Below are 17530 nucleotides of genomic sequence, written 5' to 3'. Positions count from 1 at the left end.
CTTTTGCCCACCCCTGTCTATAAAGTGCCTGGTACCATTCCTGGCTCTTACAGGACACTCCATAAATGCCGTTGTTATTAGCCTGGGAGATGATATGGCGCGTGGACTCACCCAGTGTGCAACAGATACCGTGGTGCTCACCTTCCTTTCTTGAGCTCTAACCAGTGACCTCAGAAACCTATCAGAATGTCTCCAGGTTGTGTTGAGTCTCCCCTTGGCCTGACCTCTCAGAATTGGTTTATAAGGACACGTGTACAGACATTTAGTGGTCGTGCTGGCAGTGGCAGAGAGGGAGAGTCACACCAGTGTCCACGGACAGAAAAACGAGAATTACAGCACGCGCCCTGTGGGATACTGGGAAGCTGTTAAAACTGTTGGGTTAGGAGAGTGCCTATTGATATAGGAGAGGGGGCATGCGTGGTGTGATAGTAAGTGAAAAGAGCCATTTCTGAAAACACAAATGTCACCTTCCACCATATATGTGTAAACATGTTTGCAGAGATCGAGCTTGATGAGCTATGGGCAGGAATACACGCCAGACACACCAGGCGGGTGAGATCAGTCAACCAGGCTGGGGAGTCGGAGAGAGACATAAGGAAAAATATAAAAAGACTGTGGCAAAAATAGGGGAAAAAACTTAAGGAGTAATGTTAAGTGAGGGGATAGGTATAAAATTCTATCTCTAATATAATTGCAGAATGTCCCATTTCATTTTCTAATTGCACACTTAAATGAGGATTACAAAGTAATGCGGACCAGCACACTGATGTGATGAGGTGATAAGGTTGTAGACAATCCTCATTTTGAATTTCTGTGGCCATTTGAAAACTGTTATTTCACTTTTTAAAAGTGTCACTCAAGAAAAACTCTTGGGAGTGTCCCCAGTTTCTCCACTGTCCCTGTCCCAGTCCAGGCCCAAGTGGCGACACTTCATGTTGGCTTTAATTCCAAATTGGTCTCTGGCCCTTCCGTCTCTCCTGATACAATTGGTCCTGCAGCCGCAAGGTCACTGTCCTGCCTCCACACTGACCTGTTTACCCATGGCGCGTCCAAGCAACGCAGACTCTTCCCTTCAGCTTTGAAGGCTCCCAGTTATCTGGCCCCAGATTGCCTCTCCCTTCTCCCAGCACCAACCCAGAGCTTTGCCAGTCAGTTCTAAAAAGAATGCTATTCTCAATGAGTCAAAGTAAAAAGTGACAAAGGAAACTTTCCCCTACTCTCAGAAAAATACGTTGCTTCAGGCAAATTTTCAGAATGCTTTCTTTGAAATGTCTTACTGTAAATCATCAGATTTTTCTACATTGACTCCATGTGTCCTATAAACCCAGATAACAATTTCTACTCTCACTACCTCTGATGGTAATACATGTATTCCTTCCATTTTATTTGAGAATGCTCGAGAAGGGCACTCAGTTCAAATATATTGTATTTAGCAGTCAAGTCCCAAGTAGCTTTATTGTGGATAAACTCATGAAGTTTCATAAAATAAATCCTTCCTATGAGTCTTTGTTCACCAGAGCTTGTGAAGAATCTCAACACCCATCATGGGAAAACTCCAGTACTGTGCTTCATTCACCCCTGAGGAATGCTGAGCCCTCCCTGCACCCACCCACAGCCCACTCATCCGTCAGAATCTTTCTCTGAGCCTTCCTTCTATGGAGACTTGCTCATGACTCCACCCACCCCAGACTTACCGGCCAAGCTGCCTTGTGTGCTCTTTCATTGTGCAGCCCATCTGTTTAAGACAGACTATCTTTCCCTGGCTAGTGTGGCTCAGTGGATTGAGCACTGGACTGTGAACCAAAGTGTCGCATGTTCGATTCCCAATCAGGTCACATGCCTGAGTTGCAGGCCAGGCCCCCAGCATGGGGCATGCAAGAGGCAACCACACATCAATGTTTCTCTCCCTCTTTCTCCTTCCCTTCCCCTCTCTGTAAAAATAGATAAATAAAATCTTTAAAAAATAAAAGACAGGCTATCTTGTCTCAATCTTCTGTGTGTCTTGCATAGCACTAAACACAGAGCCAGCCATGTAGTTCTCAGTCCATTAGCACCCCCTGAATTGACTTGATATTTTATTCACCATTATGATTAGGGGAAAGCATTTATTGTGCCCCAGATGTTCACATGGTCCCCAGAGAAGTGTGTCTTGGTAGAGAGAGAGCCTGACTGAGAGTCAGAACACATGGCCTTGACCTCTGGTCCTGCTATTATGTGGCATGAAAACAACCACATCACTCTTTGGGCTTCAGTTTCTAGGAGGACACATGTCTTAGTTTCTTATGGCTGCTGTAATAAATTTAGCAGATTTAGCACCCCTTTATTATCTCACAGTTTTGTAGATCTGAAGTCCAGGATAGCATGACAAGGTTCTCCACTTAGGGGTCTCATAAAGCCAAACTCGAGGTGCCAGCACCCCGTGTTCTCCTCTGGAGCTTGAGATTCTCTTCCAAGTTCAATCTCTTTATTGACAGAATTCAGTTCCTTTGCAGCTGGAGGTCCGATGTCCCCATTTCCTTGCTGGGAAAAGAGAGCACACCTGTTTCCCCTCACCTTGCTGCTTAGTAAAAATGCACTCATTCATTCCACTTCACATCCCTTGGGTTGATAAAATATAAGTCTTTCAAACCCAGGTGTTGGGAGCTCTTTCCGTGCTCATGAGAAGCAGAAGCTGGTACAACCACTTTGGAGAGCAATTTGGCAATACCTAGCAAAACTGAGATGAGAATTGTCTGACCCAGCAATTCCGCTCCTGTGCATGTGCCCTAGAATAACTCCCCTACATGGGCATAGGGGAGCATGTTTAAAAATGTTTGTACTAGTATTGTTTATACTTAGACAAATAGAAATCACCTAAACGTTCATCAGCAGGAAATGGACAGATGCAATGTGTTTGTAACATGAAATACTATGCTGCAGTTAAAAATGAATCAGAGCTATAAATATCAACATGCATGAATGGCACAAACATAACATACCCCCAAAAAGTTGTACAATAATAGATCCTTTTGTTACCACTTACATAAAGTTTAAAAATACGTAATATATGTCGACTGAGAATCATGTTATAGTTAAAATATGAATCCACGCAACTGAAAGATAAATGCAGAATTTATAGAATGGATACTTCTGGAATGGAAAAAGGGGAGTGTGAGAAGAAAGACGTACACCTGGGGCTTCAACTGTTTGGGCAATGTCTTATTCTTAAGCGAGGTGAGGTCCCCAATATTGCTCGACGTGTCTTTTTTGTATGTGAAATATGTCATAATAACTATTAAACTGACAAATAATTACCACCAGGACCATGTTATCACATAACATTCAGTGGAAAGAACAGAAACAAAATTGGGTATGCACAGTATTCCTAATTTTGTAAGAATAGAGTAAATCAAAACATAAATATACATTTTAAAAAAGACCAACAGATAGTACAAAACTATGAAAGTTCGAGGGTGGTTTTGTCTTCCTTATATATAACTATATAGGGCTTTATTTTATTTTCCAAACTATTTTTTTAGATTTTTAAAGTATATTTTATCAATTATGCTATTACAGTTGTCCCATTTTTTTCTTCCCTTTATCCCCCTCCATCCTGCAGCCCCCTCCCTCCAGCATCACCCCCCCTTAGTTTATGTCCGTGGGTTGTGCCTATACAATCTTTGGCTTCTCCATTTCCTATACTATTCTTACCCTCCCCCTGTCTATTTTGTACCTACCAATTATGCTTCTTATTCCCTGTACCTTTTCCCTCATTCTTCCCTCTCCCCCACCCCACTTATAACCCTACAAGTGATCTCCATTTCTGTGAATCTGTTCCTGTTCTAGTTGTTTGCTTAGTTCATTTTTGTTTTTGTTTTTGTTTTTTCAGGTTCAGTTGTTGATAGTTGTGAGTTTGTTATCTTACTGTTTGTATTTTTTATCTTCTTTTTCTTGGGTAAGTCCCTTTACCATTTCATATAATAAGGGCTTCCTGATGATTAAATCCTTTAACTTGACCCTATCTGGGGTGAACTTTATCTGCCCTTCCATTCTAAATGATAGCTTTGCTGGATACAGTAATCTTGGATGTAGGTCCTTGCCTTTGAATACTTCTTTCCAGCCCCTTCTTGCCTATAAGGTTTCTTTTGAAAAATCAGCTAATAGTCTTATGGGAACTCCTTTGTAGGTAACTGTCTCCTTTTCCTTTTCTCTTGTTGCTTTTAAGATTCTTCCCTTATCTTTCATCTTCAGTAATATAATTATGATGTGCCTTGGTGTATGCTGCCTTGGGTCCAACTTCTTTGGGACTCTCTGGGTTTCCTGGACTTCCTGGAAGTCTATTTCCTTTGCCAGATTAGGGAAGTTCTCTTTCATTATGTTTTCAAATAAGTTTTCAATTTCCTGCTCTTCCTTTTTTCCTTCTGGCATCCCTATGATTCGGATGTTGGAGTGTTTAAAGTTGTCCCTGAGGTTCCCAAGCCTCTCTGGTTTGTTTTTTTTGTTGTTGTTGTTGTTGTTTTGTTTTGTTTGAATTCTTGTTTCTTCATTTTGTTCTGGTTGAATGTTTATTTCTTCCTTCTGGTTCAAACCATTGATTTGAGTCCTGGTTTCCTTCCCTTCACTCTTGGTTCCCTGTACATTTTCCTTTATTTCAGTTTTTATAGCTTCATTTTTTCCTCTGTTTTGCAACCTTACTGAGCCATTTTTGTGAGTATCATGATTACCAGTGTTTTGAATTCTGCATCTGATAAGTTGGCTCTCTCTTCATTGCTTAGTTGTATTTTTTTTTCTGGAGCTTTTATCTGCTCTTTCATTTGGGCCATATTTTTTCGTCTTGGTGCACCTGTTACATTGTAAGGGGCGGGGCCTTAGGTATTTGCCAGGACGGGGCAGCCCACATCACGGTGTGGTTGTGCAGTATGTGGGGGAGGGGTCCGAGAGAGAACAAGCGGAGCCGGCTTGCTTTGCTGTCCGCCGACTTTCAGTCACTTCCTCTGCTACCCACAAGCAAATTGGGCCCTTCTGGTGCTGATTCCCAGGTGGATGGTTTTGTGTACATTTTAGGACCCTGTGGATCTCTCCAATGAACTCTTCTGTGAGGCTATGAGTTTGTCCCACTGCCTCAACCCCCACAGGTTTTTTCACTCAGAGGTTTTGAGGCTTTATTTCCCTGTGCTGGAACCCTGGGTTGCATGGTCTGTCTCACTCCCTAGGTATGCCTCCTGGCTTCTCCACACACAAATGTGGGACCGCCCACTCTGCCAGCCTCCACCTTGCCCACCCCGATCCTTCAGCCTTGCTGCAAGTCCTCTCCACCCCAGCTCCCCATCTCCACCCCTCCTACCAGTCTGGATGAATGTGTCTTCTTTAACTCCTTGGTTGTCGGACTTTCATACAATTCAATTTTCTGGAAGTTCTGGTTTTTGTTTTTAAATTTGTTGTTGTCCTTCTTTTGGTTGTGGGAGGAGGTACAGTGTATCTATCTATGCCTCCATCTTGGCTGGTATTTTCCAAATTTTTTATAGTGTGTACATATTGCTTCTGGAATCAAAGTCAAATATTGCCCTTTTTAAAATGTGCTTGTTTACTCTAGACACCAGGATATGGTAAATTTTAGCCTGGATAAGAAAGACATTTTTTTACCCAGCAGCTATTGCAGGACAATACTAGACATAAGAGAAAACTGTTCACACCAGGCTTAGAACCTGACGGACCCAAGTTTAAACCCCAGCTTCACCTCTTCCCAGCAGCTGCCTTGACTCTCAGTTTTCATCCCTGTGAAATGATAATAGAAATACCTTCCCTAGGAGACTAAATGTTGGTTAATGAGCACACATCACAATATACAGGTGATGTATTATAATATTGGACATTTGATGCCTATATAATCTTATTAACCAATGTCACCCCAACATATTTAATTTTAAAATAACTTTCCTGCTTGCCTCAGGGGGCCAGTGCAGGGGGTGAAATGAGACAAGGTCCAACGGCTGGCTTGTGACCCTTTGCAGACCCTTCTTTAGCACCTACAGCAGCTTTTCCGTGTCAGACTAGGTGCCAGGCAGCCAGAGGGTCAGTACAGACAGCACTGCCAGGGGACAACTAAGACAGAGTGACCATGACAGACAACTGTGCAGCCTAGAGAATGGGACAGGATTATCCCAGCTGGGACTGATCAAACCTGGGGGGATAATAGTATTACTGAGTAATTGAAAGGGGTAACCTATGCCCTCAAGCAATTGCAAATATACCTCTGGACATCAAGCAAACACCTCTCAGATGACATATGAGCTGTATGAAGAAGGAAGTACAGGGCCAAGGTCTGAACTGGTCCCCTCACTTCCTAGCAGAGAGACCGTAGGCATGGGCAAGGCACCTGAGCCCCACTCATCTTCTCTGTGTCATCAGAAGAGACATGCGTGCCTTGGAGGTCTTGCTCAGAGGACTCACCAAAGCACAGATTCTGTGTCAAACGCCTATCCTGGGCCAGGCAGTGCCCTGGAAGCTGGGAGTGCAACAGAGAACCAATCAGGCCAGGCTGCTGCCCTCCCAAGTGTGACTCTAAAGGAGATCACACAGGGCAGTCACTCAGCACAGGGCCCTCCACAGTGTGACTGAGAGATGCTTGTGCCCATGGTGAGTGTGGCCCCTGTGACTGAGAAACCTCACAGGGTGGCCTGGACAGTGCTCAGGGGAGGGAATGTGAATTCCCAGACATTTGAAGGTTGTTGGGGAAATAACATAAGGCAGAACTGTAACAGGAATAAAGAAGTTGCCTTTCATTGAGTACTTACAATGTAAGCACTTCACATGCAGTAACTTATTTAATTCTCTCAGCAACCCTCTGGGATGGATGCTCATCAGCCCCATTGGAGAGATGCGGAAACAGAGGCACAGATCTATGCAGTAGCTTGTCAGAGGTCACACAAGCTAGGAGGTGAAACCGGTCGGTTTGCTTCCTTCTGCCATCTCTCCAGATTGGTGGATGCCCCAGGCAGACTGGTTTGAAGGGCTGGAGCTTTCTTTGGGAGCCAAGAGTGTTGGCATTGGGGGTGTTTGAGCCACAGCAGGGTGGCCATCTGTCAAAGAGTTTTTGTGGGGATTTCTGGTCATATCAGATGACTAAGTCTTTCTACGGAACAGGCAGGAGCCTTAGGGGACATGCTCTGAGATGATAATGAGTGAATTCCTCTTATCTCTTTCAGCTCACAGCGCCTCGCTTCCCTGTGGTGGTCAAGCTGGGACATGCCCATGCTGGAATGGGAAAGGTATGAGAAGCAGCTCTTACCCTCATTAATACTCATACAGCTTCCCCAGATAATCTGTTCCCCTCTCTCTCTGACCCCCACCACCCTGAACAGCGTTAGAGAAGCCCAGAATACACTTCCTCTCCTCCCCAGCCTACCTTCCACTGAGCTCCCAGAGCATGGAACCTCTCTCCAGCTCAGTCCGGACTTGCCAAAACCAAGCTGCAGTTGCTAGCTCATTGTTTCCTATGATTGTGGCTTCAGGGCAATGAATGTCAAGCATTTTGTCAATGGTGATTCTTTTGTACCTGCCTTCATCTCCATGACTATGCTGTAGCTGTATCTTTATACCTAGAAGGTGGCAAATACACCTGGCTCCATAGGGGAAGTCCCTGGTGTCAGTTAGCTTCTGCAAAAGTAAATCATCTGTTTTACACAGTCACAGCTGACATATCGGTCAGATTCTCTCAGTTGTAAATATAGAAACTGAACTCAAATTGCGGGGGAGAGAAAAAATTCACTGGTTCAAGCCATCAGGACATCTGGAATAGTTCTTGGTAGATTAGGACAGAGTTGGATCCAGGAGCTCAAATGATATTGTCAGAGCTCAGTCTCCTCCATCTCTTGACTCTGTTCATCTCTACTTGGTGTTTTCTTCAAACAGTCAACATGGCTACAGGTGGCCCACCCTGGTCCCTAAGATCACTGTATGAGAGGAAGGCCCTGTCTCTTTCCAGCATCTCTATAGCTGACCTCATGGAGGGACATTGATCAGTCTTGCTTGGGGTCCTGTGCCACCCCTGACAAATGGATATGGAGGTGTACTGGGCCCCACTCAAACCATGTGGGTCGGGGTCTCCACAGGAAATGGAGATTTACTCCTGAGTGAGGGGAAGTGGGGGGGGGGGGGGCTACCACAGGCCACCTCTCTAACTTCTGGCACAACTAGACCCACATGAGAACATGTGGCTCTCAGTGCCTGCCATCCTCATTGGAGGGACCTGAGCCCAAGCATGAGGCCCAACACAGGTCCTAGATAAAGGAGCCAGTAGAAACCTCGCTCTGAGAAAGTGACCCCCCACTGTCAGCCGTAAATAATCCTGCACCTTGCTCCTTTGTTCTTCCACAACCTGCACACCTTCTGCATCATTGCCTCCTACCTACGCTCCATCCCCCTCAGGCAGCAAAGAATGGAAAGAGCCAGGCAGGTCAGGGCATGGCCTCAGCTCCAACGTTTGCAGGAACTTGAACAAGTTGCCATCTGAGTTCTCTGGGCCTCCTTATCTGTGGAATGATGATAATTCTAATAACCATCTTTAAAACAAATCCCCCCTATATACTACATCTCCCTAAAAAGCACACACCACAACAGTGGGGTTTTTCCTGTTTGCCCGTTACCGTGTCCCAGACAGCCTCTGGTGCACGTTAGGTTGTCGATGGAGTGGATGGACGAGTAAACCTCTGTTTAAATACATCCTTGTGTCTGTTCCCTGTGGCCTCTCCTCCCAACCCCTCAGTTCCATGGAAGCTGCCCTCCCTGTAGTCACCAATAACACCTAACCCAGCAGGAACTCTTCAGTTCACCACTGAGTCGACCTGTCTATATCATTTAAAGCTGTTCTCATCCCTTCTGTCCCGGAACTCTCTCCTGTGAACTCCAATCCATGCTTCTCTCCTGGTTCTCCTCCTCTCTCTGACTACTCCTTCGATTTCCTTCAAGGACCTTTCATCCTGTTCCATTTTTAACTGTCTGTTCCACCAGCACACGCTATCTGAGCGCTCGTCTACTCCCTCCTCTTCAGCAGCCACTCACACACTGGCAGCCCCAATGGTTTCCTATCCAGAGTGTCAGGCTCTTGTATCCAGTTCCTCCTCAACATCTCCATCTTGTCTCCCATGGAAACCTCAGACTCTAAACATCTCAGACCATGCCCATGATCTTTCCAGACAGCCTGCTCCCCCTCCTCGTCTCCATCCTCCTCCTCCTGTGACCGTATCTAGAGCAGAAATCACCAGCCCACCCCTTGTCTCGAAACAGAAATCTGAGAGTCATCTCCTCTCCTTCTCCACGTCCAAATGGTCATCAAGTCTTATCACTTGCCCATTATTAATGTTTCTCAAACGTGTCCCTTTTATTTCCACCCACTGCCACCATGTGGGACAATTCTGGTAAAGCGAGAGGGTTCCCAAGAATTAAATTCTGTTTCTAAAGATTAAAATAATCCCAGACAGGAAATAAAAAGAAGGAAATACTAAACAGACTGACACAATGCTCGGGGCTGGGGGGTTTGGTGCCGAGGGGAGGTCTGAGAAGCCCAGGTCCAAAAGGGACTCACAAAACATAGAAAGGGGGACACATCTCCAAGGATAGAAAATATCATCAACCAGAAGAAACAGAGGTTTACAAAAATGCTGAGATCAAGGGAAAAGGACTTTTCTCTTTCTCTTTGGAATGAGAAAACTATCAAGAGTGGTCTGAACATGCCGACTGAGCAGATGATGTCATATTCATGGCTGAGAGGGAGAAAGACAAAATTGGTACCTTCTGTGGTACTTCCAGCTTCTGTCAGAAGGAAGACTGTCTGCCCAGAGTCAAGCAGAGGGAACATCCTTAGGAAGAAACTGGCAAAGAGCTGTCCATGAACGCAGTGTTCCTGGAAGTCCCCCTCGGGCCCTGCAGATGAAGTCACTGACCCATCCTCAATTATATTGTGCTCTCTTGTTCATACCTATTGATTGGTATCAACTCCGTGCGGGCAATCAGAGGGTGAATAGGACCCAGCCCCTGCTCTCAAAGGTAGTGGGGATATAGCCACATAAATAATTAAGTATAACGTGTGTTGGGGACCTGGTGGAAAGCTGTACAGGGCATGTGGGGATTGAAGGATAAGGGTTTTCATGCAGATTGAGGGAAGGAGCTTACTCCCATCTAGGGGACGGAAGATGGAAAACACTTCCATGTCAGGGGAGCTATGGGTGATTTGGTGTGCCTGAAAATGGAAGGAATTCTGACAAACAAGAAAGACTTGAAGAAAAGAGATGGGCTAATAATACCCTCTTATATTGAAACAAGAATGGCAGTTATCACAAGGCACAGAAATCCAACACTGCAGTCTGGGAGCACTCAGGTAGGAGGTGATCATGGGAACCGACAAGTGCTTCAGAAATCAGTGAAACTAGACCGAGGGTTCTTGAGAGGGGAGGATGATGCTGCCCCCCAGGAGGCATTTGGCCATGCCTGCAGGCAATTTTGGTTGTCACACTAGGGGTGGGAGAGGTCCTACTGGCATCTGGCATCTACAGGGTAGAGGCCACAGATGCGGCCTCACATGCTCCAATGCCTGAGACGGTCCCCCACAACAGAGAATCATACAGCCCAAAATGTCAGTGGTGTCAAGGTTGAAAACCCCTGGACAAAACTAATCTCATTTCCTCTTTCCTTTGTTGAAAGTTTGGTCAGACTGTAAACCAGAGGAAACAGTGGTTGTTATAGAGTTCAACGTGCTTCAAAGTCTGCTCCAAAGAATTATGATTATTATAGGTTTAGAAAACTCTGTGTTAAAATAAGTTTTATTGCAGAACTTCTCAGAGTCATAAATTTTGTTCCTATCCATTGTAGGGGTAGAAGAACATGAAAAAGTGAGCAGAAATTCCCAGGTTTACCTCAGAAGCCTTTGACCATTTCTTTGGACAGCTGTTGTCCTTTTAGTAATTCGTACAAACCCTTTGCATATTAAGTACATTAATCCTTTGTCATACTTTGCAACTATTTTTCTCCATACAGTTAATTTTATTATTCAGTTTTAAACCACAAAAAAATTAAATGTAGTCAAATGTTTCCGTCTTTGGGAGGCCTTATGTTTTAGTTGCAAAGGGCATTAATTTGAAGCTAGTTACTCCACATTTTAGTTGTGAGACCTTTAGGTAAATTACTTAGCCTCCCCACCTTAGTCTCTTCTTATGTAAAATGAAGATAATAATAGTATCAACCTCATAAACCATTTGTGAGGATTGAGAGACATTATGTATGTCAAGCTCAGTGCCTGGAACACAGTAGGCACTCAATAAACATCAGCTGTCGTCATTATTAAGAATGTTTGGACCTACTCTGGGGGTGCAAAATCCCACTGAAGCCAATAAGGGAGATATGACTAAGAACAGCATCTGTCAGAGACTTTATTTCATTTGGCTACAAGTTCGGTGTGAGTCAGATAAGGAAGGAGAAGCCAAAACCTCTAAACTAATAGATGAACGTGGGCTCAATCTCATCACACATTAGGGAAATGCAAGTTGAAACCACAATGAGATGCCACTAGATAACCACCAGGATAGTTAAAATTAGAAAGATTAATAAGACTAAGTATTGACGATGACATGGACCAGTTGAAGTACACACACACAGGGCTAGTGAAAGTGAGAAATGGTGCAACTGCTTTGGAATACAGCTTGATAGTATCCACTAAGCTGAAGCCACACAGAAGTTCTTTGAGCTCTTCTCAGCCTAAATGCATGCGTGCGTGTGCCAGCATTGATAGCAGCTTGTTCATAATCGCCAAAGCCCGGACATAGCCCATGTGTCCACTAATAACAGAATAAATACATAAATTACAGTGCATGCAAACAAAGGGAAAATGTCCCACAATGAAGGTGAATGAACTGCTACTATTTGTAACATGTATGAGTCTCACAAACACCACTGTCAGGTACAAGACTTCCTATTTATATGACTCCATTTATATAAAACAGAAAACCAGGGAAACTAAACTATAGTGTTAGGTGGGATACATATTTAGGTGATAAAACTTTTTTAAAAGCAAGAGCATTGTTACATAAAAGAGTCGGTGTTCTCTCTGTGGGGGCGGGAGGAGTGGTCACTGGGAAGAGAGTGAAGGCCCAGTTCTTGACTTGGGTGCTTATGTGGATGTTTGCCCACTGAATCATCATTTTTGTACTGGGCAATTCTTTGTATATGCGATATTTTGAAATAAAATAAGGTTTTGAATATGTCATTCACTCTTAGGAGGACTTAATTAATGGAGATCTGATATCCAGAATATGCACTGGTCCGTCCGTGGCCAGAAGATTGTATTGGGTTCTAGGCTGTACATCAGTCCTGGGTGTTTGACAGAGCCATGGTCAAATGAGCATGTCCAGGGAAATTAGAACTGAACAGAAGGGAAGAGGCATCTAGCTGGGAAGGGCTAGAGACAGTGTGGCCAGCATCTTCAGAAACGTGGCGGGTTGTCATGGAAAGATAGATCGGACTGATTCTGCACAAACACCCCGCAGACAAAGCTGGGAGCAAAGTTAAGGTGAAACAAATGCCAGTTGTGTTGAAGGAGCAGCTTTCTAGCAATCGGAGGTGAGCATTAATGGAATGGACGGCCCTTTAGGTAGGAGGTTCTCATTGATACAGAGTTTGGCAAAGATGAATACTTAATGGGGAGTTTCAAGAGCATTTAGCCTGAGATGCCTGAGCCCCCTAAACCCGAGACAAATCTATGTATGCAATGTGAATGTCTTTTGTGGGGGGAAAAGGGTTCATAACTTTTTTTCAGCTTTTCACAGGGGCCTGTGACCTTCCTAAAGGTTAAGACATCATGGAGATGATTCCTACATTATCTAAGGAATGAGAATTTATGGTTTTAATCAATATTAAGAGCAGTCTATTGAAAAGAATGGCATAAAATTATGTGACCATCATAGGATTACAAGTCAAGGTCAAGGCCAACTGCCAGTACAATGTGGGGGTAAAATTTGTAGAATCTGGAGTCAGGTCTTTTGGTTTGAATCTGGATTTACCATTTACTGGTAGTGTGTCCTTAGCCAAATTGCTTAATATCTCTGTGCCTCAGTTTCTTCATCTCTAATTTGGAGACAATAATCTCCTTCTTGGGGTTGTAATGATGATAGAATAAATCAAGGTTTAGGAAGGTATCTGGTAAATGCTCAGTGAATGGGCATTTAAAAATCCACTACAAATATAAATATTCTGGTTACTTGACTGCTTATCTCAGCAGCATCCCCTGGAGAGAGGGCGTTAACAAACTGACTCACCCTGGGAGTCGCCTTATCCTTATTTCAGACTCCCAGGGTTTGAGTCCCAGCATCTCACTTAGAATACAAGAACCAAAGGTCCAGAGAGGGGAAGGGTCTTACCCAAAGCCACCCGGCATGGGAGCATCTCCAAAAACAATATAGGAGGGGAAAGAAGGACCTTTGAGATGATCTGGCCCCATTCCATACTTTAAAGATAAGAACAGTAATTAAAAAAGTAATAACCACAATAATAATAAAAGCTAATGCTCTCTAGAGTTTACTCAATGCAGGCATTGTTGTAAGTGATATGAATATATACATTTTACAAATGAGGCACAGGGAGTAAGTGGTAGAGTTGGGATACAGGCAGTCTGGCTCCAGCACCTGAGCTAAGAGAGGGGAAGGGCATATCCATGGTCACAGCTTAATAAACCCAGACCCAGATAGCCTAGCACTTGCCCTTGCATGCACAGGGTTTGTTGTCCTTCTAAAATGAGCCTGGTGTGGTGAGTGACAGAGGTGAGTCACCCCTGCAGACAGCCAGTCTCTTTGGGGAGGTTGAGGTGGCTGCTCCTAAACACGATGTTTCCACCAGCCCAAGGGTCTTGCCCACCCCTGCTTGGCCAGGGCTGCTGCTGTCATCAGCTCCCAGTGACCTGGACTCTGCTGTCTTCTCTTAGGCTGACTCACTCAAGGAGCTTTCCTGGCACTGTCGCTTCTTAAGTGGGAGTAGGTGGCCCAATAACATGGTGGTGGAGAGGACTAGAAAATGAGCAAATGGAGTAATGGAGCCTAGGGGAACAGTTTAGAAATCAAAGCTTCCCCAGCGTCTGGGAGACCGCCAGAGACGAGAGTCACTCTGTTTAATGCTCAGCAGATGCCAAGTCAAGTGAGAGCAGGGGAGAGGCTCCAGCCTGCAAGGTGTTCCCGGGGAAGTATGGTCAAGGTTCCTGCCAACTCCCCTGACCGCCCTCCTGACTCCCACCTCCTCCATGTCCTCTCTCACCTACCCTGCCGCTCCGTTTAAAGGACCACTGAACTCGTGTTTTCCTCTGCTTCTCGTGAGCAAAATGGGCTCTTAGAAGGGGATCCATCAGTCCTTTACACCTTAATGAAAATTTTAAGCACTGTGCTCCCTTCTCACACATTCCAGGACATGGATTTCATATTTACAAATTCACTTTCTCCCTAAAGTTTATTTGTAACCTCAAATCAATTCTCACAGTTACTCGTGGTCGTGCACAGACATGTGCAGAGCAGCAAATAACTCGAGTCACCCGATATCCCGCGTTCCTGAGGTCTAAGAAGGCGTGTTCTGCCTTCTGGCTCTAGCTCCCGTGCTGTAAACGTGTCCTCGGTCTATTTGGTGCCACACTCGCACAATCGTGTGCTTTTTGTTGGTGATTTCATTGTATGAAATGCTCCCCAAGTGTAACGCTGAAGTGCTGTCCAGAGTTCCTAAGTGCAAGAAGGCTGGGATGTGCCTTTTGGAGGACGATTGTTCCTCAGGGACCTTTTGGAGAATGATTGCTCTTAAAGCTCCAAGGAGCTTTAAGCCTTTGGTCACAACATTTTCACCAACTGATCGATATAGAACCTTATTTTGTGTTTCTGTTTAGAGAAACTTTATTTAATAAATATTGTTGATTCATCAACATTGAACTAACAGCCAACAGCACTATAACTTATGCCTGAGCCAAACTAATGACAATGCCAGGAAGCAAGATCTCAAATGCTCCAGAAAATGACAGTTTTGCAGACTTACATACAGGGTTGGGCAAAAGTGCATTTGCAGTTGGAGTGTGCAAAACCCAGAGTTTAGTCTTGTTTATTAGTGATTGTGTTATTTTCCACTCGAACAGCTGGAAACCTTATGCCCCACCCCGTATGTGTGGAATGAAGGAGGGAAAGTAAGGAAGAGTTCCGGAAGGTGGGAGAAAGCAAGGTGGGGATCAGGTGACAGGTTAGTTAAAAAGAGTACGTGCGCCTTTCAGAGTGGTCATGCCATATCCTCGGAGGGTCTAGCATTTCAAAGGTGTGTCAACCTAGATACACAAGAACAATGGGCAGGACTTAGTTAAACCTTTTACTAACCAGGTTATAGGCCTGGGGCGTGACTATCCACTATGACCTGCCCAGTTAGGAATTATTGATCAGACTACCCTGTGAGATTACTTTCCATCACTGAACTTGTACATACCCCCTTTTTCATTATACTTCTGTCACTCACATATTCTGTAGAAAATCCTAAAGATCTGTCTTCCTTTGGATGATAAAATGCCATGATTCTGAGCACAAACAAGCAAACTAAAATAGTCATTGTAGGACTCTGTCTTGCCTGAAGTTTGTCCTATTGAAGGCAAATCACCTAGATCATTAATTCGTTTTTCTTATAAGGGTTGAAGGCTAAGATCTCTCAGTACTGGCTCTTAGCTTAAGGCTAAGTACTGGTGGTACTTTCTCTGCCAGTCCCCACGTCCTTGTACCATCCTAAGTTCACTGGAAAGAGCACTGGTCTGGGTTCAGAAACCTGGGTCCTCCTGTCGGCCCCATGCTCCATGGGGCCACCAGTGTCCACCTGGGCAAGGCACTTAAACATAACTGCAATGTGTCAAGTATATCAAATATGCCTGATTTTCCTCACCAATGACTTAGAACATCTAGTGTAAGCATGCGTTAAAAAGCATGAAGCTTCATGTAACTGTGAGATGGGTTGGTAAGCAAAGAGGATGAGCTTTAGTCCTGGACCTCCCTGGGTTCTGATCTGCCATCTGCCAGCACTGTGACCTTGAGCAAATTCCTTGACTTCTCCAGGATAACTCCACTCAGATGAGGTGGGGATGGACAAAGGAATAGAGAGAGGGTATTAATAACTTCTGAGCACCCCTGCACCAGGGTACATACCTTCAGCATCTCCTCTAACTCTGCACGGGTTATTTTGCCCAAGTCACACAGTACTGGAAAGGGGATTCGAACTGAGGTCAGAAGATCCTTCAGCCCTTTTCTTCCTGCTGCCTGTGACCTTTAGGAATGCCTTGCGGAATCATGTCTTCCCATTATAAGGCAACCAGCCAACTTAGTTGGAGAGTTGATTTATAAAGAATGTCACAGGGCCCCACCCAAGAAACTTGTCAATACTTTGGAGACCAGCGTGACCTTCACGTCTGGTTTGGTGGACTGACCTCACCCCAGGCTGGAAGCCAAGACTGAGAGCACTCATGCAAGCGAATGAGAGGAAGAAAAAGAAGACTATCACCCCGGGCACTATGTTTTAAAGACAGTGTGCAGCCCCGCCGCCTACAAGTCTCACTTTGTCCACAGGAACAGAACTCATCTGGCAGACTCATCTGGGAAGGATAAATTGCCTGCTCTTGGGGGCACTGACCACACAAAACTGCCATGAAAAACAGAATATTTTTGAAATGGCAAACGCTGAAAAGCAGTATGATTTCCTTTTTCTCTTCTCTGTTTTCCTGGCAATGTCTGCTGACCCAGCTTTGCACTCTGTGTAACAGAGGCCAGAGAGGTCATCCCCTCAGAAGCCCCTCAGAAGGAGAGGAGGACACATCGCCTGGTGGGGTGGGGAGCGCTCTCCAGTTTCCCAGTTGGATTACCAGCTCCTTTCTTTCCCCCAGCATGAGACTGACATATACAGTTTATAAACAACCCCCACATTGGAAGCCGGTTCAAACCCCAGCAGTCCTTTGAGGTGGGTGTTGGTATCATGATACCCATTTCACAGATGAGATAAACAGAGACCAAGGAGACAGAATGATTTGTACAAGGCCACACACTGCATGCTGCGAAGGCTGCACATTCTTGCCGCTGGTCCTGGCGCCCAAGCCAGAGAAGGGCGACCTCAGGAGAGCTCAGCCAGCCTGTTCGGAACACAGCCTGTGTGTCCACTGAGGCCTTCCTTTACCGAAGTGTGCAGACACAGCCTCTTCTTATTACCTGCCAGCAAGGGAGGCGATGTCCTAGGCAAGCAGAGGCCACCTGCCTCACTGAGGACACAGCACAGGGCAGCCTCCCCCAACACTTCCCAGAAATGGAAGCAGCCACATGTCTGGCTTCTTGGAAACAGCTCCATGTGGGGGCAGCTGGCGTCGCTGCTGACAGGTGGCTGCGGCGGGGCTGTTGGAGGGAGAAGCCAGAGAAGGACGTACACAGTGGGCTCGTTACATTTTGGAGTGCATGTGTGCGTGCGTGCATACGTGTGTGTTTTGGGGCAGGGTGCGCAGATGTCTTCAACACAATTATTAGCA

General features: G+C 45.2%; 1 protein-coding gene across 2 annotated transcripts in view; it reads left to right on the top strand.

Moving 5' to 3' along the window:
• Positions 1 to 17530, top strand: part of SYN3 (synapsin III) — a 408941-nt gene that overhangs the window by 331132 nt on the left and 60279 nt on the right. For both annotated transcript variants that reach the window (XM_045187147.2, XM_053922017.2), the window contains one exon: positions 7185 to 7247. In XM_045187147.2, coding sequence (XP_045043082.2) covers positions 7185 to 7247 — 63 coding nt within the window. The remainder of the gene's footprint in view (positions 1 to 7184; positions 7248 to 17530) is intronic.

This window comes from Desmodus rotundus, chromosome 3 (genome assembly GCF_022682495.2).
Source record: "Desmodus rotundus isolate HL8 chromosome 3, HLdesRot8A.1, whole genome shotgun sequence".
NCBI classification, from domain to species: Eukaryota; Metazoa; Chordata; class Mammalia; order Chiroptera; family Phyllostomidae; genus Desmodus; species Desmodus rotundus.
This window is presented reverse-complemented; position numbering and strand designations above follow the sequence as displayed.